General features: G+C 39.3%; 1 protein-coding gene and 1 pseudogene across 1 annotated transcript in view; both read left to right on the top strand.

Moving 5' to 3' along the window:
• Positions 1-22,128, top strand: part of POLR2B (RNA polymerase II subunit B) — a 49,380-nt gene that overhangs the window by 2,574 nt on the left and 24,678 nt on the right. The window contains exons 2-9 of the mRNA XM_073017344.1: positions 5,008-5,080; positions 9,421-9,571; positions 13,065-13,177; positions 13,308-13,527; positions 13,913-14,071; positions 18,318-18,482; positions 21,085-21,281; positions 21,428-21,547. Coding sequence (XP_072873445.1) covers positions 5,008-5,080; positions 9,421-9,571; positions 13,065-13,177; positions 13,308-13,527; positions 13,913-14,071; positions 18,318-18,482; positions 21,085-21,281; positions 21,428-21,547 — 1,198 coding nt within the window. The remainder of the gene's footprint in view (positions 1-5,007; positions 5,081-9,420; positions 9,572-13,064; positions 13,178-13,307; positions 13,528-13,912; positions 14,072-18,317; positions 18,483-21,084; positions 21,282-21,427; positions 21,548-22,128) is intronic.
• Positions 12,737-12,830, top strand: LOC119621100 (small nucleolar RNA U13; annotated as a pseudogene).

The following is a 22,128-nucleotide window of genomic DNA, read 5'->3' as shown; positions in this document are numbered from 1 at the left end:
ACAGTTTCTTTATGCATATTTGAGCAAATATAAATGGGATTTTCTCCTTTTTTAAAGACAGAAAGTAATATTCACACTTTTCTCCACTTTTAGATTTTGCTTAATGTATCTAGATTTTCGTATCAGTACACAGAAAGCATCGCCCCCACCCCTTCGCCCACTCCTCCAGTTACTTAGTTTGTGTGGATGTGCCATAACTTAAGTAGTCTCTTGATGGATATTTGATTTATTTCTAGTCATTGTCGGGTTCAGTGCTGTAAATGAATAATCTTGTACATATAATTTGCCCAAGTATGCATTTCTACATATAAAATTGTCACGTCAAATGATATACACCTTTAACATTTTGCTAGATGATGCCAAGTGACCACCATAGTGGTGATTTGTACTAGTTTTGCAATGTATAATGATCTCGTGGAAAAAAGAGTTTATCATAGTTGCTTTAGCAGTGAACCTACATTTTATTCTTGCCCATGTCCTCTGAAATGTTTATTAGATAATGTCCTCATCAGTTTTCAGCCACTATGTGAAAATGTCAGATTTCTGTCATCCACATGGAAAGAAGTTAAACTTTTCATTTTTTCCTTTTTCTTCTAGTATTTTACCTTTCTCCTTTCATTCACAGCCAAACATAAACATAATAAGCTGTCCTTGTTTCTAATTTTCATCTTTCATGTCCTTTTCAACTGATTACAATATGTTTCTACTCATGCTACTGCATTAAGATAGCTCTAAGATTGACAGTACTTCTCAATTGATAAATGAGATGGATATTTAAAAAATCTTATCTAAACCCTGTGGTCTTCAAAACTGTTGATGACATCCTCCTGGAAACTCACTCAGCTTTCTAGCCACATCACTTCCACTTGATTCTTCTTATCTGACTTTTGTTCTCATTTTCTTTCCTGTTCACATTCTCTTTGGGTGATCTCATCCATTTTCCATTGTTTAGTTACCATTTGTATGTGGATGACTTCTGAATGTATACTTCTAGTTTAAAAGCCCTGGTATCTAACTGCCACTGGCCAACTAGGATATCTCCCAGGCTGCTTAACCTTGTCACTGCCTAAACTGAGCTAATTATTTAGCTATTCCCCTCCCAAAGTCACCGCCTCCTGTGTTCTCTGTCTCGGTGAAGGGCACTGTTGGCCCTCTGTATCTGTAGGTTTCACATCTGTATATTCAATTAATCTTGGATTTAAAATATTAAAAAGCTTGAGGCCAGGAGTTTGAGACCAGCCTGGGCAACATAGGGAGACCTCATCTCTACAAAAAAATTTAAAAATTAGCTGGGCATGGTGGCGTGTACCTGTGATCCCAGCTACTTGGGATACTGAGGTGGGAGGATTGCTTGAGCCCTAAGAGTTTGAGGCTACAGTGAGCTGTGATCACACCACTGCACTTCAGCCTGGGTAACAGTAAGGCCCTGTCTCAACAAAAAAGAGAATATTAGAAAAAAATTGTGTCCTTGTAAAAATGTACAGACTTTTTTTCTTGTCATTATTCCATAAACATTACAAGTAAACAACTCTTTACATAGCATTTACATTGTATTAGGTATTATAAGTAATCTAGAGATAATTTAAAGGATACAGGAGGATGTGCCTAGGGTATATAACAGTGCCATTTCATGTCAGGGACTTAAACATCCGTGTTTTGGTATCTATGGGAGGTCCTGAAACCAGTCTCCAATGGACACTGAGGTACAACTGTTGTACCCTCTGTTGTTGAAATCAAAAACCTGGCCATCATTTTTGACTCTTCTCTTTCACCTCTATATCTAATCAGTCACCAAACCCTGTTGGTTCTGTCTCCTAAATACATCAAATCTGGTCACTTCTCTATCCCCTTCACCATCATTCTAGTTCATGTTGCTGCCATCCCTTGCCTAGATGACTCCTAACTGATTTGTGTACTTCCAATCCATTCTCCACACTGGCCATAGGGATCTTTCAGAAACGAAAATGTGACCTAGCCACAACCCTGCTAAACTGAAATCTCTTGATAAAGGCCAAACTCTTCTTATTCCACTTCCAACTTCACACTCTGTGCTTCCGCTACATTGACCTTCTGTCATTCTTTGAATATGCCATCCTATCTTGCATTATGGGGTATTTTGCATAATTTGTTTTTTTCTATTCGGTAGGGTTCTTTCTTGACTCCTCCTACCTTTTTCCCTTCCTTTTGCCTCCTGTTTATAACATGAGGTCTCTGCTCAGCTTTTTTTTTTTTTTTTTGAGATGGAGTTTCCCTTTGTCGGCCCAGGCTGGAGTGCAGTGGTGCGATCTTGGCTCACTGCAACCTCCGCCTCCCAGGTTCAAGTGATTCTTTGCTTCAGCCTCCTGAGTAGCAGGGATTACAGGCGTGCTCCACCATGCCTATCTAATTTTTGTATTTTTAGTAGAGACGGGTTTCACCGTGCTGGCCAGGCTGGTCTCAAACTCCTGACCTTGTGATCCATCTGCCTCGGATTCCCAAAGTGCTGGGATTACAGGCGTGAGTCACTGTGCCTGACCAGCTTTTTAAAGACAATTTTAGAGACGGGGGTCTCGCTTTGTGGCTCAGGCTGGTCTCGAACTCCTGGTTTCAAGTGTGCCTGCCACCTTGGCCTTCCAGTGGTGGGATTACTGACATGAGCTACTGCACCTGGCCTCTGCCCAGCTTTTGGGAAGTCTTCCCTAACCTCTTCAGGTCTTTGTCAGGAATATTCATATCACTTTTTTTTTTTTTCTTTTTGAGACAGAGTCACACTCTGTCACCCAGGCTGGAGTGCGGTGGCATGACCTTGGCTCACTGCAACCTCTACCTTCTGGGTTCAAGCGATTCTCCTGCCTCAGCCTCCCTAGTAGCTGGGACTATAGGCGGGTGCCACCATGCCTGGCTAATTTTTGTATTTTTACTAGAGATGGGTTTTCTCCATATTAGCCAGGCTGGTCTTGAACTCCTGGTCTCAAGTGATCTGCCTGCCTTGGCTTCCCACAGTGTTGGGATTATAGGCATGAGCCAGTGCACCCAGCCTCAAAAAAAATTTGATGAGTGGATGAATAAATGAGTCTCTTTCATGGGTTCATTTTCCTTCATATGACTCTTAAAGTTGTTCCCAGATATCCTGCCTTCAGTCGTCCTTCTTTATGTACAATCTCATTTTTCTCCCATGCATTTGTTAATGATTCCAATTCTGTACTTTTTTTTTCAAATTTTAAAATGTTTATTTTATTGACACAGATACACATGTGTTATATGCCAATGTGTATCTATTGTGTGTCACATGTTGTCTATAATTTAGACTTCATTTGAGTTTATATTCGTATATATGTGCCTACTAGAAGTATTTGAAGGGATATGCGATCTATAGATATCTCTAAAGCCAATCTCATTACCTCTCCTTTTTCCACCATCTTACTTGCTTCTCTGGTATGGCAGTGATACTAACTTTTAATCTCTCATCAAAGCTGGAAATCTCTGAGCTATTATAGATAACTTTGTCTTTCTTACCCTTCCCCCAGGTATAGGGATTAATAATTCCAGTCCATTTAAGAAGGGTTTATTAAAAATTTATTTTGTATATGTATCAAATTTTGAACCCAAAGTTTTACAGGCTATGTATATGTACATTAGAATAAAAACCAAAAATACAGCACACTTATTCTTTCACATAAGACGATGGGATTAATATTAGAGGACCAGTGCATACTGATTTTTTTGAATGCATATTTAAATTACTGTTGCATAACTACCCGAAAATTTAGCTACTTAAAAAATTATTTTGTTATGTTCATGGATACTGTGGGTCAGGAATTTGGACAGGACTTGCCTGCCTTCCACCGTTAGTCTGGTTCATTTGGGAAGACATTAAGGCCGAGTGTTGACAGCTGGGTGAGAGATGATCTGTAGTGTTGACTCTCATGTCTGACATGAGACATAGCTTGGGAGGACTCAAGGACTAAAATTGCTAATGGAGCATCTGTAAGTGACCTCTCCTTATGGTTCGGGCTTTCTCAGAATGTAGCAGCCTCAGAATAGTGTATGACTTAAAAAAAAAAATTTTTTTTTTTTAAATTTAAATTTTTGAGACAGAGACTCTCTCTGTTGCCCAGGCTGGAGTGCAGTGGTGCAGTCTCAGCTCACTGCAACCTCTATCTCCTGGGTTCAAGCAATTCTCTTGCCTCAGCCTGCTGAGTGGCTGGGATTACAGGCATGTGCCACCATGCCCGGCTAATTTTTGTATTTTTTAGTAGAAACGGAGTTTTGCCATATTGGCCTGGCTGGTCTCGAACTCCTGACCTCAGGTGATCCACCCACCTTGGCCTCCCAAAGTGCTAGGATTATTATAGGCCTGAGCCACCACTACTTTTTAATGACAGCTTAGGGCTCCAGAAAGTGCTGTAGCAAACATGACAGAAACTTCATCGCCTTTTCTGACCTGGCTTCTGAAGTCATGCAGCATTGCTTCAGCGGCATTCTCTTAAGTCACAGGAGAGTCAGAATCTACCTGATTCAAGGAGAGGGTGCATAGACCACTATATCTTATGATGGGAGTGTCAAGATCACATTATAGAAGGCCATGTGGGATGGGAGATAGGCTAGTGGCCATCTTTGGAAAATGTAATCTTTCATACCTGTACATGTATGAAATGTTGCTGTAATAGATCGCCCCACCTCAGGGTATTATTGCCCAGCTGTTGGAATCCTTCCATGGCTCTGCCCCCTCATTCTGTCTCTTACTCTAGTCTCTGAAAATCTTACTGATCAATAAAATGGAAACCTTAAAATTCATACAACTTACATTAAAACTCTCTAATAAACCTCTTTGTATATTGGAAGAATACCTGTGTGACATAGACATAAATTATTTTATTAATGTAATTGAAATTTTAGAGAACCTGGGGTGAAAGCATTACTTATTCAGCAGAAAGTAAATATGTTTCTGCTACTTAAAGTTATAGGAGCAAGATGTTAACTAAGTGGCATCTCATTGCAAATGAGTACAATATTTTGTTTTTACAGATATGCAATATGATGAGGATGATGATGAAATCACCCCGGATTTGTGGCAAGAAGCATGCTGGATTGTAATTAGGTAACTTTGGACCAAACTGAATTAGCTTGAAAAGGCAATGTAGATTTCCTGCTTATTCTTCTTGATAAATAGCTGCTCTATATAAATATGCTACATGACAGTATTTTATTTATATATTTAACATTTTAAGTAATTCAGACCTAAAAATTAACACAAAGAATTCATTTAATCACTTCACCCAGATTCCGAAAATGTTACCCCATACTACATTTCTTTGTCTTTTCTTCTTTTGGTACATATTTTTTTTCTGAAACATGTGAGAATAACTTGCAGCTCACTTGATCCTGGGAGGTTGAGGCTACAGTGAGCCAAGATCGCACTGCCGTACTCCAGCCTTGATGACAGAGTGAGACCCTGTTTCCAAAAAAAAAAAAAAAAAAAAAAGAGTAACTTGCAGACATAAGGACATTCTTTTACATCATCACAATTATGGTGATCTTATTTAATCTGTAGACCCTACCCACATTTTGCCAGTTGTTCCACTCATGTTTATAGCAAAATAAAAATTTTTCTGACCCTGGATCCAGCCTAGGATCACATACTGGATTTAGTTGTCATGGCATATTCTTCTATTTCCTTTAATCTGGAATAGTTCCTCAGTGTGTCTGTTCTTTTTTTTGTACCTTGACATTTTTGAAGAATACATGCCAGTTACTTTTTAGGATGCCTTTCAGTTAGGTTTGTCTAATAGTTCTCATAATTAGATTCAGATGATTACTTTTGGCAGAAGTGACATAGTCTCAGTGCATCATATCAGGAGGCACGTTTGTTTCATTACTAGTAATGTTAATTTGATTGCTTGGTTTTCTCATTATTTTAAATAGACAAAGTTAAAATTGGTTTTTAACTTTGTTAAAAACAAATTTGTTAAAAACAAATTTGTTAAAATTCACTGCAAATTCCCATCCAATTCTAAGTGTAACTAAATGTGATAAAATTCTGAGAAGCCTTGTATAGGTAAGAAAAGTAACTTATAAGTGATAAAGTAACATCCTGTTATGTTAGGATGTTAAAGGCTTATAACTCTTCTCTCATCCCCTGCTTTATATACAACAACACGACGATGGATGCCTCTCTGAGCCCCATCAGCTCCAAGGTGCATGACCTCTTGGTCAACATTCTCTCTTTTCAAAGAACACATGCTTCCGACATTCTGCCAGTTGTATTTGGAGTCTAACTGAATACCTTTCTTGAATGTTGTTTTGTTAGAAAGATATTGTTTTGCCTGTAATCCCAGCACTTTGGGATGCTGAGGCAGGCAGATCACTTAAGGTCAGGAGTTGGAACCAGCCTAGCCAACATGGTGAAGCTCTGTCTTTACTAAAAAATAAAATTAGATGAGTGTGGTGGTGCACGCCTGTAATCCCAACTACTTGGGAGGCTGAGGCAGGAGAATCACCTGAACCTGGGAGGCAGAGTTTGCAGTTAGGTGACATGACGTCACTACACTCCAGCCTGGGCGGCAGAGCGAGACTCCGTCTCAAAAAATAAAAAAGATATGATTCAGTGTGTTTGTCCAGAATCTTACAAAAAAAAGTATTGAAAGCTTGGTGCTGTGGTGTGTGCCTATATAGTCCCAGCTACCTGGGAGGCTGAGGCAGAAGGATCACTTGAGCTCACGAGTTTGAGTGTTGCCTGGGTAACATAGTGAGACCTTGTCTCTAAAAATAAATAATAATAAAAAAAATTGAGTTTTTGGGATATAAGTATATATTTTTCCATAAGGAGTGGGGGTGAGAATGGGAGCTCTGTTTCTGGTGGCAGGGTTTGGAGAAGGGGCAGGGGCAGCAGTTGCCACGTTTGGTTGCAGAGGTGGCAAGAAGCCCGTGAAACAGCCGAAGAAGCAGGCCAAGGAGATGGATGAGGAAGACACAGCTTTCCAGCAGAAGCAAAAAGAGGAGCAGAAAAAGCTTTAAAATTGAAGGCTGTGGGGAAAGGGCCCCTGGCCACAGGTGGAATTAAGACATTTGGCAAAAAGGCTTGACGAGGTGGCTCACGCCTGCCCGTAATCCCAACACTTTGGGAGGCTGAGGCAGGTGGATCACTTGAGCTCAGGAGTTTGAGACCAGCCTGTGCAACATAGCCAGACCCTATCTCTCTCTCTCTCTCTCTCTCTCTCTCTTTTTTTTTAAAACAAAGAATAAAAGAAATCTGGCAAAAAGTCAGCTTTTCTTTGTGCCTGAGGTGATGGTAACCTTTGATTCCATTTGTATTTAAACATCTGTATTCTCTGCCGTACTATGTTTTGCCACCTATAGCTAGAATGAAGCATTGTCTTGGAGCCTTTTATAAATACAAAAAATAAAAGAAATTGGCTGTAGAAGACAAAACTTTATTGAGACAGTTACATCTTCTGTGATGTTTGGGTGTTAAACACCAAGAGGTATTTTATTAGGAAACAATAATCAGGTAGATGTTCTGTGGAGTGTGCCTATATTCTACATTCTTCTAGTAGAAAAAATATTTTATCTTAGAAGAAGAAGTTGTTTTCAACATATGTGGTAGATTGCTTAAGGATAAAGTACTCTATTGTGAACTGTCATAGCATTTATCATTTGTTACAAAATAAGTTATTTGATTTTTAAGTTTAAATTGACTGTAGATACTTTGGTTATTGAGAAATGAATTTTGATTTTTTTTTTACTTTTCAATACCAAGTGATCTTTACCTAGCAATGTGAATGTGATATTAGTTAATATCACAAGTAACTGCATACGATGACTTCAGGTAAAATAAGCACTAGAGTAGATATAAATATGAAATATTTATATAGTTTAGGTGTTTAAGCACCATTCTAATGATTTTGGGGAAAGTAGGTATAGTTCAGCTTCCTGGGGTAATGAAACTTATCTATAGTTTAGAAGCGATTTCCTCTTAAATTGCCTATAAAAAACCATTGCTATTTATATTACAGGCAATGCCATGTTTTTCTTACACATCAATAACTAATCCACATGATTATGAGAAATTTCTTTCCTAATATGTGACAGTCTCTACTGAAATAAATTGCCTCAACTACTATTTAGTTCATACCTTACACATGTATGGTTGTCTGCTGTGCTTTCTACCATAGAATCTAACTTCTAATAGTGGTGGCCGTACTTGACTGGATCAGGGTGGGGCCGATTTGTTGGCCTGTCACTGATGTGTGAGGTGATGAAGCCAAAATGGGAGGCTGATGATTAGTTGGACTCTGCATATTGTCTCAGAAAATTGATGTGAAGATGGGGGAGTCAGTAGTTGGGGAGCAGAAGCTAAGTAGTCTCATAGATACAAGATGACAGAGGTCACAAGATACAGGAGTGGAGATGTGGAGGTGTGGTGGGGCACTTCCTACTGCTGAGGGGTGATGGGATAATCTTGAGGGTTGTGCTAGATCCTCCAGCCTCTCTGAAGCCCAGCTTTGCGGCTATTCCTGGATGGTAATAGGGAGTGATCTGTTGAGATCCTCTTGCACTTGTATCTACTTGTATCTTTATGTCTTTCCACACCCCTCACCTGAAAAGTATCTGTTCCTTATAAAAATAATGTCTACTCTTTAGATTATAGATCTCTCAGCCATGCTACATTTTTATCACCAGTCTTTTGCTGAGTATTTTTATGTAAAGACTTACTCTTCTTATCCCACCTTTAACAATTCAAAATAGAACTAATGATTGGTAACCTAAAGTTGGTATTCTCACGCATTATTTTAGTCATTGATATCACTACCCCCCCTCCTATTCAAATCAAAGTTCTTATTATCTTTGGCTATTGATTTTTCTTTAGTTTTATCTCCTGACTCATTTTTCAAGAAATATTTCAAAGAGGTAGAATAAAATTTGTCCATAGAGGACATACAGTTTTTTTTTTCTTTGAGATGGGGTCTCGCTGTCTCCCAGGCTAGAGTGCAATGATGCCATCATGACTCAATGCAGCCTCAAACTCTGGGCTCACATGATCCCCCTACCTCAGCCTCTTGAGTATGTGGGCCTATAGGCACATGCCACCATACCTGGCTAATTTTTTTATTTGTAGAAATGAGGTCTCATTACGTTGCCCAGGCTGAACTCAAGCAATGCTCCTGCATTGGCCTTCCAGGAGCTGGGATCCTTATAGTTCTTATATCGTGCTTTAAGTATTTTACCCACAAATATAAGCTGCTTTTCCCCAAATAATAAGTTCTACAAAGAAAATGTGCCTGGTTTCATCCTTTTTAAGATAGATCACAGTATCTTGTTTAGTGGTTGACATATAATGGTTGGTATTTAATGACTGTTGAATTGATTATAATGAAAATGGGGAATTATGCTAGAAATTATCACTGAGTTGCAACTGACTGAACTCAAATATTTTCCCAGTTCCTATTTTGATGAGAAAGGCTTGGTCAGACAACAGCTGGATTCTTTTGATGAGTTTATTCAGATGTCTGTTCAAAGAATTGTGGAAGATGCTCCTCCTATAGATCTACAAGCTGAAGCTCAGCATGCTAGTGGAGAAGTTGAAGAACCGGTAAGATGGTTAGTTCTAATAGTTACACCGGTACAAGAAGAGTATTGGTTTGAAATTTCAACCCTTCTGTTAACTGACTTAAAGGTTAAAAAAAGTCAGTTGGAGCTTTTAGCAAAGTACTTACAGCACCGTCAGTCACTTTCTGATTTATTCTCTCTAATGAGGAGGTGTATTTGTTTTTTTCAAGTAATCCCATCCTTGTTCACATAGTAGGTATTGAATAGTTGGGAAGAGAGGACTCTGAAATATGAACAAATAAGAGAAGTGAGCCAGAGATAGTCACGTTGCTTTAGATAGATAACCCCACTTTTTTCTCTCACATTATAAAAATGATAAAAAATGTTTGAAGGAATTTTCGTCTGATTTTATATATTGCATGAAGTACATTATTATAACCATATGAGGTAGGAAAGGTAAATCACCCAAACATATCAGCTATCTTTATTAAGCTTCTTATAGCTTTTGCTCACATATATGCATGTTTTTTAGCATTGTTAAAATCATACCAAGGGTATAATTTTATAATTTGGTTTTATATGAGTGATTATAAATAAATATGTAGTCCAAAATAATGACTGTCCTAGTTTTAGAGAAGTTGAGAGGCAGTTGTTGGAACATATTGGGCTTTGAGAGACAGGGAAAACTGAAAAACAAAGTGAGGTAGGGAAAGCCCCCCAAAAAGAGACACAGAGTTCATTGTTTCTAGCCTGATCAGTTTCTCTTCTGTGTAGCTGATCTCCTAAGGGCTGGTCTGTTATTTCCATTTTAGTTGGACATGCTGTACGGAATTTTGCTATTAAGAACGAAAGCGATTGGCTCTTCTAGGGCTCTGCTGGAAAGGGGGACATTAAGTTTCTTTTTTATTCTTGGGTCATATTTTCTTTTTTACAGGGATGACAGGCGCCCACCACCACGCTTGGCTAATTTTTTTGTATTTTTAGTAGAGACAGGGTTTCACATGTTGGCCAGGCTGATCTCCAACTCCTGACCTCAAGTGATCCACCCCCTTCAGCCTCCCAGAGTGCTGAGATTACAGGCATGAGCCACTGCACTTGGCTTGTTGGGTCATTTTTTCTTCATGATTTTTGTATAACAAGCGAAATAACAATAGAACGTAGCAAATTCAATGTGCCAGTAATGGAAGTACTAAAGGAGGAGGAGATCTCTGAGGCTTAGTTATCAGAGCTTAGTAGAAAAGATGGAAGAGACTTAAATTTACTGTGAATAACAGATAGGAGTTCTCTTAGAAGAGAAAAGGTGCTTAGTCATTTCAGCAAGGAACTATTTGGCGTCGCCGCGTGGTGGCTCATACCTAGAATTTCAGCTCTTTGGGAGGCCGAGGCGGGCAGATCACCCGAGGTCAGGAGTTTGAGACCAGGCTGGCCAATATGGTGAAACCCGCTTTCTACTAATAAAGTACAAAAATTAGCCAGGCGTGCTGGTCGGCACCTGTAGTCCCAGCTACTCGGGAGGCTGAGACAGGAGAATTGCTTGAACGTGGGAGACGGAGGTTGCAGCGAGCTGAGATCGCAGCCACTGCACTCCAGCCTGGGTGACAGGACGAGACGCTGTCTCAAAAAAAAAAAGAAAAAGAAGAAAAAAAAAAGAAAATACCTGGTATATTTAGGCTGGGGATGGGATGGGGACCACAATGATCAGTATGTGATTTTGGCTTACCTATTTTTTTTTTTTTGAGGCGGAGTCTGGCCGTATTGCCCAGACTAGAGTGCAGTGGCGCGATCTTGGCTCACTGCAAGCTCCGCCTTCCGGGTTCATGCCATTCTCCTGCCTCAACTTTCTGAGTAGCTGGGACTGCAGGCGCCTGCCACCATGCCCGGCTAATTTTTTTGTATTTTTAGTAGAGACAGGGTTTCGCGGTGTTAGCCAGGATGGTCTCGATCTCCTGACCTCATGATCTGCCTGCCTCCGCCTCCCAAAGTGCTGGAATTACAGGGCTTACCCATTTTTACTAGGCATTAGGAAGATAAGATGGAACCCGATTGTTGAAAGCTTTGAATGTCATTGGATGTTATGAGGAATTACTGAGAGATTGTCAAAGAATATACATAAAGCATTATTTTAGAAAAGTTACTTTCGAAAGCGATGCTTACTTGGAATAGAAAGAGGCTAGAGGAGGCCTGGTGCAGTGGCTCACGCCTGTAATCCCAGCACTTTGGGAGGCCTAGGCAGGCAGATCTCTTGAGGCCAGGAGTTCGAGACCATCCTGGCCAGCATGGTGAAACCCCATCTCTACCAAAAAAATACAAAAATTAACCGGGTCTGGTGGCGCGCGCCTGTAGTCCCAGCTACTCGGGAGGCTGAGGCAGGGGAATCACTTGAACCCAGGAGGCGGAGGCTGCAGTGACCCTAGATCACACCACTGCACTCCAGCCTGGGTGACAGAGTGAGACCCTATCTCAAACAAAACAAAACAAAAGAGGCTGGAGGAGATAAAAATCAGAATAGCCTATGATTAAGATAGTAATGACCTAGACTAGATGATGGCACAGATAAGGAGTAGAGGGTTGACCTCCCTTTGGTTCATTATCACCACCGCTCTCTTTGCCCTTTGTCTACCCCAGCTTGGGAGACTTGACTATCAATAATTAATCATTAGTAAAACATCTGCTCAGTTCTATTTTCTTCTCTGAGACTTGATTTAGAGAAAAGTACACTATCCATTTATCTGTAGAAAGTTGTCCTCATGGATCTTGTTTTATTAGGCAGCAAGTGAATGTTTAATTGAAAAATTTCTTTTTTTGCTATGGACTAAGCTATATTCCAGCCGGGGATGGAAGTTCTCAGCCCTTTATATAGAATGTTTAGGATATTTTTTGTGTTTTTTAAAATAAAATTTTTTTCTTTTGTTTACTCGTTTGACAGATTAATTTGTATGTTTAATTGAAGAGTTAGGTTTATTTTTTAAAATGTTCTATTGATTAGATTAGAGCACAGTTCTAGTTGTCTGGATTTGCTATCTTTGTTCTCTGGTCAGTTTGTAGTTTTGATGACGCTTACCAAGGAGAGGGCACAAGAAACTATGTAGATCATTAATGTAAATCCATTTTAACTGATATAAACTCAGCACATGATGTGTACAGTCTTCGTTTACTTGTAGTATATTAAGTCTCTTTTTGTCTTCTGCCTTAAGAAAGCAATTAGCAGATCCTTTTGTAGTTGGTAAGTGTGATGATTGGGTTTGAGATGTGCCTTCCTTAAACCTTGTTACAAACCTTGTTAGCACATTACCTGTCTAATGTGAAAATAAATTTTTAAGAAAAGAGGAAAAAAGAGAAAGTGATATGGTTTAAAACTTGACATCTGTGCGGTATGGATACTGACTTTGAGAAGTCCCCATTTCAGTAAAATGGATTAATTTTGCCAGTTTGTAGAGCTGCTTCTACTTAAAATGTTAATGTCAATTAAAATGGAATCATTAACACTTTTATGGAAAAAATTATTTACTCTTCGTGTTTTTTTTGTTTAATTTCAGCCAAGATATTTGCTGAAGTTTGAACAAATTTATCTTTCCAAGCCTACCCACTGGGAAAGAGATGGTGCTCCTTCACCAATGATGCCCAATGAAGCTAGATTAAGAAATCTCACGTAAGAAAAAAGTTTTCCTTGTCAGCAGCAGATACTGAACTAGAATTCTGAAAATGTAATTTTAACCACTTGAGGGTTTGTTTTAACAGATAACCTATTGCTTAACTGTGATCTACTTTTATCTTCAAAGGTATTCTGCTCCGCTTTATGTTGATATAACAAAAACAGTCATTAAAGAAGGTGAAGAACAACTTCAGACTCAGCATCAGAAAACTTTTATAGGAAAAATTCCAATTATGTTGCGGTCAACTTACTGCCTTTTGAATGGCTTGACAGATCGTGATCTTTGTGAGTTAAATGAATGCCCTTTGGATCCTGGTGGCTATTTCATTATTAATGGATCAGAAAAGGTATAGTAACATTATTTTAAAAAATGACAAAATGGTAGTTAAAATTTAGTTTAAAGTTGAAATTAAAAAAAAAAAAAAAAAAAAGATTTTCGTGCAGGATAACCTGGCAGTGACAGTTGGCTTATTTAGGGTATGACAGCTAAACTTATATAAAGCAAATCTTTATTTAGTTGTATATAATATGCACTGGAAATTTGGTCAGTTTCAGTCAGTTTTGGAGCTTATGTATTTCTATGAAGTGTTTATGCAAAATGGAGTTTTTAAAGTTGAAGAATTAAATATTTCAGTGAGCCTATATGATCAGATTAAATTAAGACGGAGATTTTACTCTCTTTTCAGTGACCTTTTGGATTTTATGGCTATAACCTTCTTATTGTCCAAATAGGTTCTGATTGCCCAAGAGAAAATGGCAACAAACACAGTTTATGTGTTTGCCAAAAAGGACTCTAAATATGCCTACACAGGAGAGTGTAGATCATGTCTGGAGAATTCTTCCCGACCCACCAGTACTATATGGGTTAGCATGCTGGCAAGAGGAGGACAGGTATGGACTGGATATGATGTTATTTGGGTTTATTCCTTTGTGCCTTGTTTTAAAATTCACTTGACTGCATTCTCGGTCCAAAAAAGCTTTTCTGGAGCAATATTGTTGTTATATATTGTATCGTTTACCTATCGCTGTGTGACAAATTACTCTTCCAGCAACATTTATCATCTCACGGCTTCTGTGAGTCAGGAATCTGGGTGCTGCTTAGCTGAATCTTTTGGCCAAGCATCTCTCACAAGGCTGCAATCAGATGTTTCCCTGGGCTGCCGTCATCTCAAGAGCCATTCACATGGTTGTCTGCAGGATTTAGTTCTTGATTGACTATTGGACTGAGTCTCAGGTCTTTGCGAGCTGTCGGCTGGAAGCCTTTCTTAGTTCCTTGCCATGTGGACCTCTGCGTATAGCAGCTGACAGCAGCAGAGCAGCTTGCTTCTTCAGAGAGAGTAAGCAAAAAGAGCTATAGAGAGAGAGTACGAGCAAGGTAGAAATCAGTCTTTTATAACTTAAAAGTTGTAGCAACATTCTGTCATTTTTGCCATGTTCTTTTTGTTAGTTGCAAGTCACTATGTCCAGCTCACACTGTGAGGAGGATATTACAAGGGCAATAGTAGGAGGCAGGAATCACTGGGTACCAGCTTAGAAGTTGCAGACCACTGGTATAGTTATAAGCATAGGTTGCTTATAATAATGGAATCTAGTAGTAGCTAGCAGTTCTTAAATATTTGCTGTATGCCAATTCTGTTACTCAGATTGCTTGATTTAATCTTTACAGCTATCTTGGAAAACCTCTATTTCAGTTATATGTGTGTGTGTGTGTGTGTGTATGTGTGTGTGTATACATATCTGTTTTCTTTTTTTTTTTTGAGACAGTCTTGCCCTGTCACCAGGCTGCAGTGCAGTGACATGAGCTTAGCTCACTGCAACCTCCGCCTCCCTAGTTCAAGTCATTCCCCTGCCTCAGCCTCCTGAGTAGCTGTGACTACAGGCGCACACCACCACACCCGGCTAATTTTTCGTGTTTTTTAGAAGAGATAGGGTTTTACCATGTTGGTTCAGGATGGTCTCGATCTCCTGACCTTGTGATCTGCCCTCCTTGGCCTCCCAAAGTCCTGGGATTACAAGCATGAGCTACCGTGCCTGGCCAGGAGTTTTAAATAATTAAAATGGTTTTTATTTGTGAATGGTTTTTGGTAACTGGTGTTTCCATTTGTTTTTTGTAATTTTTTAAAAAAGCTTTATTTTCAATTTAATTTAATAATTATGCATGTGTGGGATGCAGTGTGATGTTTTGATACATGTATACAATGTATAATGATACTAGGGTACTTAATGAAATTAGAGTACTTAGCATGTTTTTAATAATATTTTATTTGTAAAAAATAAAATTTGTAAGGTAAGCATTCTTCGCCTGTGCACAACATTGCTGGGTATTGTAAGAGATCATCAAAACACACAATCCTTATTGAGAAGGTGGCCAGGTGTGGTGGCTCATGCCTGTAATCCCAGCACTTTGGGAGGCTGAGGTGGGTGGATTGCTTGAGCCCGGGATGTGAGACCAGCTTGGGCAACATGGCAAAACACTTTCTCTAGCAAAACAACAACAAAAACCCCAAAATTAGCTGGATATGGTGGCAGGCGCCTGTAGTCCCAGTTATTCAAGAAGCTGAAGTGGGAAGATAGCTTGAGTGTCGAGGTTGCAGTGAGCCCAGATTGGCGCCACTGCACTCCAGCATGGGTGACAGAGCCAGACCCTGTCTCAAAAAAAAAAAAAAAAAAAGAAAGAAAAAACAGAAAGTAATGGTTTTATTGGGAATACAAGCTTTAGGCATTAAATGATAGTAACAGTGCAGAGGCCAAATGACACCTATTACATATATTAGTTTTATAGAAATTTGGAGGAGAATGAGATACTAGTATGGTGTGGTCCATGCAAAGTTTTTTTTTTTTTTTGAGACAGAGTCTCACTCTGTTGCCTAGGCTGGAGTGCAGTGGCACGATCTCGGCTCAGTGCAACCTCCACCTCCTGGCTCAAGTGATTCTCGTGCCTCAGCCTCCCAAGTAGTTAGATTATAGGCCTATCCCACCACACCTGGCTAATTTTTGTATTTTTAGTAGAGACAGGGTTTCACTATGTTGCTTAGGTTGGTCTGGAACTCCTGAGCTCAAGTGACGCGCCTGTCTTGGCCTTCCAAAGTGCTGGCATGAGCCACTGCCCCTGACCTGTTCATGAAACTTAATAGAGAAGATTGGACTTGACTTACACTTTGAAAGATGGTATGGAGTTATATAAGCAGAGAGCAACTGGAAGGACTTTCTTATTAGAGGAGAGTGGGGATGAGTGTTTGGAGAATCACTGGAAGATAACTCTGATTGAGCTGAATGGAGTATGTTGAATAGTGAATGACAAGTAGGTGATTAGGGTGGATCTGGATTAGTGGATCTTAACTAAAGGTTCACATCAATAACCTACGACTCTTCCAAGTTCAGTGGTGGGAATGGGGGTGGAATGGGGCCCAGGTGCAAGTATTTGAAAGAGGTCCCCAGGTGATTGTGATGTGCATTCTTTGTTGAGAGGCATCGGCCTGGATGATGGAGGGCCAAGACACGAACAGTATATTAGGGAGACTATCATGGCAACTCTGAACAAAATGAATTAATTGGAGGCAGAGAATGGAAAATGATCTGGATTTGATGGTGAGTTTGATAAGATAAAAGGATGAGTCAGTTAAGATACTATGGTTTGTATTCTGAGGTTCCAGGAGAGTGGTGAACTTCGAGTAATTGATTTAGGAGAGAATATAATAAGTTCAGTTTTAGATAAGATTTTTGGGGAGTGCATGTTGTAGACATTATGATTTTTTTCTTTAAAAAAAATTTTTTTTTTGGAGACCAAGTCTGGAGTGCAGTGGCTCGATCCCAGCTTGCTGAAACCTCCGCCTCCCAGGTTCAAGCGATTCTCCTGCCTCAGCCTGCTGAGTAGCTGGGATTACAGGTGTGTGCCACCATGCCCAGCTAATTTTGTATATTTAGTAGAGACGGGGTTTCACCATGTTAGCCAGGCTGATCTTGAACTCCCAGCCTCTGGTGATCTGCCCGCCTTGGCCTTCCAAAGTGCTGGGATTACAGGTGTGAGCCACTGCACCCAGCCTGTGAGCCATCGTGCTTGGCCTAAAATTTTAAAAATATTTATAGAGATGAGGTCCCACTATGTTGCCCAGGCTGGTCTTGAAATGCTGGGTTCAGGCAGTCCTCCCACCTTGTCCTCCCAAAGTGCTGGGATTACATGCATGAGCCACTATGCCCAGCTATATTATTTTTTAATGTTCTGCTTGTTCTGAAATAAGATCCATGATGAAACAAATAATAGACTAAATGGAATAATTGATGTCCACATAGAAACAACGAATTGGCAATTGGAGATATGGGGGCTGAGGGTACAGGAAAAAGATCAAGATGAAGATTTGGGTGTCATTTATGAAAAGCTGTTACTGAATATGCCCATGAGAGGAGTTCTGAAGGAGGCCTGAGGTGGGAGGAGGAAGATGATGGAAGTTATTAGAGGGATTATAATAATGTAGGGTTGTGAGGCCAAGGGAAGATAGAGTGAAATTGATATTGAAGCAAACAAATATGATTAAAACTGAGAAATCAGGTGTGTCATAGGTTAGTAACTTCTAATTGGTTTTTTATGTGTGTACAATTAAAGAGGGAGAAATTGGAAAAAAGCTGTGTGAAAGGGCTATTAGTTTTGAAACATTGAAACAAGGAAATGCCTCACAGACCAGCTCTGATTTAATGTTTATTTTTCATTGTGTGCTTAGCTTTTTTTCCATATTTATCTATCCATATTGTCTCTTTTTTTACCTCTTATATATTTCTTTCTTCCACAGGTTTAATTTTTTTTGGAGGGGGGATAGGTTGGGGAGGGTGAGGAATCAGTATTCATATTTTTTTGCAGCCAGAAGTGATTTCCAAATACAGTATTGAGTAATTCTGAGAGAATCTTGGCAGGCAGATAGGAGAGAATGGAAGGTCTGTGACCAGCCTGTGTGTAAAAGAATTAGTATACTTGTTTCAGTGGTTTTGAAATGCATTCATAGCAGGTTCCTCACAGTATTGGGAGGCATACTTCTTTTGAAATATGCACAAAGAATACATGTATATATTAAATAGTTCTCTTGATGTTTTTCTATTGCTGTGAGCTTTTGTATATTCATGTTCTAATGATAGTTTATTTTTCTAGGGTGCAAAAAAGAGTGCTATTGGTCAGCGCATTGTGGCAACTCTACCATATATCAAGCAAGAAGTTCCCATCATTATTGTGTTCAGAGCATTAGGTTTTGTGTCTGACAGAGATATTTTAGAACATATTATTTATGATTTTGAAGATCCAGAGATGATGGAAATGGTAATGTGAAAGCAAAATGTATTCACAGAGCTTTATAAGAGATTTAGAGTTACTGATTGTTGCTAACCTTAAAATAGTAGAAAGCTGTTCTGAAGAGTAATTTAGCTGTCACAAATCTCATGCCATTTACTGTGTGGTAAAAGCTTTCAGCCCTGCCTGGGCCTCTTTTCTGACAGTTTGGTGTAAAATAGACATGAAAACCAGAGGCAGCTGGAGTTAATGACAACAGCAAGAAGAAACAGTGGTAAGGAAGTTTGCAGAAGCACACCAGCTTGGTGCAATTTAGTAAAAAGGGAAAATGAGTAGTTGATACCTATTGTTTAACTTTTCATTTTGAAATAATTTCAGACTTACAGAAAAGTTACAAAAAGGCCAAGCATAATCCCAGCCTTTGGGAGGCCAAGGTGGGAGGATCACTTGAGTCCAGGAGTTCGAGACCAGCCTGGGCAACATAGGGAGACCTGTCTCTACAAAAATTACAAAAGGTTAACCTGTCATGGTGGCATGTACCTGTAGTCCCAGCTACTGGGGAGGCTGAGGTGGGAAGATTGCTTGAGCCCAGGAGGTGGAGGCTGCAGTGAGCCCTAATTATGCCTCCCCACTCCAGCCTGGGCGACAGGGTAAGACCTTGTCTCAAAATAAAAAATAAAAGTTGCAAGAATTATATAGAGAATTCTTATATGCTCTTCACTCAGATTCACCAGTTGTTACTTTTGTCACATTTGCTTTATCATTCATTCTTTTTATATATAACACATTTTTTTTTTCTGGACCATTGGAGAGTAAGTTATAGGCAATAGCCTCTTACTCCTAAAGACCTCAGTGTATATTTCCTAATAATACATTAACTTACATAATCATAGTATAATTATTTAAATGAGAAAATTTTACTTAGATACAGTACTGTTTTTTTTTGTTGTTGTTGTTTGTTTTGTTTTTTTTGAGATGGAGTCTCAGTCTGTTGCCCAGCCTGGAGTGCAGTGGTGTGATCTTGGCTCACCACAACCTCCGCCTCCCGGGTTCAAACGATTCTCCTGCCTCAGCCTCCCAAGTGACTGGGACTATAGGCATGCGCCACCACTCCCATCTAATTTTTCTATTTTTAGTAGAGATGGGGTTTTACTGTATTGGCCAGGCTGGTCTCAAACTCCTGACCTCAGGTGATCTGCCCACCTTGGCCTCCCAAAGTGATGGGATTACAACAATACTGGTAATGTACAGATCTTACTCAGATTTTTGTCAGTTGTCCTGATAATATTGAAAACTATTAAGTAATAAGATCTATACATTAATAGTATATAGTAATTTAAGTTCAATATCTTATATAGTTCAGAGTCCAATTCAGAATCATACGTCACATTTTGATTGTGTGTCTTTTTAGTCTTTTATAATCCTTCCTTGGCCTTTTTTTTTGGAGACAAGATCTTGCTTTGTCACCTAGGCTGGAGTGCAGTGGTGTAATCTCGGCTCACTGCAACTTCCACCTCCCGGGTTCAAGCGATTCTCCTGCCTCAGCCTCCCAAGTAGCTGGGACTATAGGCACGTGCCACCATGCCTGGCTAATTTTTGTATTTTTAGTAGAGACAGGGTTTCACTGTGTTGGCCAGGCTGGTCTTGAACTCCTGACCTTGTGATCTGCCCGCCTTGGCCTCCCAAAGTGCTGGGATAGATTATAGCCGTGAGCCTCCAGGCCTGGCAAATTTTTTTTTTTTTTTTTTTTTTTTTTTTTAACAGCCGGAGTACATACTGGATAAAAATTTAGTTTTCTTTTGTAGATTTAGGTTCTCATTTTCTTTCCCAGGATGGTCTCGAACTCCTGGGCTCAAGCCATCCTCCTGTTTTGGCCTTCCAAAGTGCTAGGATTATAGGAGTGAGCCCCACCCGACCCGGGCCAAACATTTTTAAATACCAGAATTGAAAACAGTCTGGCACATTAAGCGTTTGTAGTTCAGTAAACTTTAATTTGACTATGAAACTTCTGTAAATTGGTTTTAGATATCTGGAACTTTATTTTGCCATTGGTAAAACGTAAAAAAGAAATGCACCACTTTTTTTTTTTCCTTTTGAGACAGCGTCTCACTCTGTCACCCAGGCTGGAGTACAGTGGCACTATCTCGGCTCACTGCAAGCTCTGCCTCCAGGGTTCAAACGATTCTCTCACTTTAGCCTCCCACGTAGCTGGGACTACAGGCCTGTGCCACTGCGGCGGCTGATTTTTGTATTTTTAGCAGAGATGGGGTTTCACCACATTGCCCAGACTAGTCGCAAACTCCTGGACTTAAGCTATCTGCCCACTTCAGCCTCTTAAAGTGCTGGTTTTACAGGCATGAGCCACTGCTCCCGGCCATGCACTACTCTTTTTATAATGGAATTATTTGTATTTTTCTAGAAAGTGTAATGCCTGTGCTGATGAGTGGATTTTGTCAGAGATCTCTAGATCTCTGAGGGGTCTGCTAAGAATTTATGATTCCTTGATTTTCTAAAAATATTCACATTTTATTAGGTTCGTAGGGACACTTGGTATGTTATAAACTAAGTGACAGTTTACTCATTTTAAGGTAACATGAATTTGAAAATAACCTTTATTTAAATTGTCTGATAGGTTAAACCTTCTCTCGATGAAGCTTTTGTCATCCAAGAACAGAATGTTGCACTAAATTTCATTGGTTCGAGAGGGGCAAAGCCTGGTGTTACTAAAGAGAAAAGAATTAAATATGCAAAGGAAGTTTTACAAAAAGAAATGCTCCCTCATGTTGGTGTCAGTGATTTTTGTGAGACCAAAAAAGCCTATTTCTTGGGGTATGTTAAGTTTCATTGTTTTAAGTTCTTTATCAAGATATAGTTGAGATAAAGGTTTTTCTTAAAGTCAAGAATGATGTTTTTAACATATAAATCAAGAAAAGCCTAAAACTGTTTTCCTTTCTTTTTTCTTTTCTTTTTCTAAGATATATGGTGCATAGGTTACTTCTGGCAGCTTTGGGTAGAAGAGAACTAGATGACAGAGATCACTATGGAAACAAGAGATTGGATCTTGCTGGGCCGCTGCTGGCATTCTTATTTAGAGGGTAAGGAATTATAGAATGACAGAATGAAGTCGTTAAAGTAGGGAGATTTATTTCACTTTAGGTCAATCATTGCACATGGCCAGGCTAAACTGTGTTGGCACCCACGTTGGGTACTTATGAAGTTAGCTACATTCTTATTGCTACTTGCTCAGATTTAGTTTTGGTTCATGTCTAGGAAAGCCAGGTTTATGAGGACAATATATTACATGTTTATATTTTCTTTATTCCTCTGGTAGCTTTGTAAGATGTTTGAGAAAGCTGAATGATTGCCTTGGTTTCCCTAAGGGCTAATATTGGATTTTGTCCCGCTTTGTACACATATATACAAAAGCTGGAGAGAAATATATAAAAATACTATCAGCAATTGTCTCACAGTATTGATATTATGTGCAGTTTTTAATTCTATTCTTGATGTTTTTATATTTCCCATATTTTCTATAATTGGAAAAAAGTTATTTTTAAAAATGAAATATATAGACAGTACAAAAAGGATAACATTAGCAGTGTTTTGCACGTGTTTTGTTATTTAGTATGTTATAGGTTAGTGTTTTTCAACCTTTTTTTTTATTACTCCACTAAGG

Source organism: Chlorocebus sabaeus, chromosome 7 (genome assembly GCF_047675955.1).
Source record: "Chlorocebus sabaeus isolate Y175 chromosome 7, mChlSab1.0.hap1, whole genome shotgun sequence".
In the NCBI taxonomy this organism is placed as follows: domain Eukaryota; kingdom Metazoa; phylum Chordata; class Mammalia; order Primates; family Cercopithecidae; genus Chlorocebus; species Chlorocebus sabaeus.
This window is presented reverse-complemented; position numbering and strand designations above follow the sequence as displayed.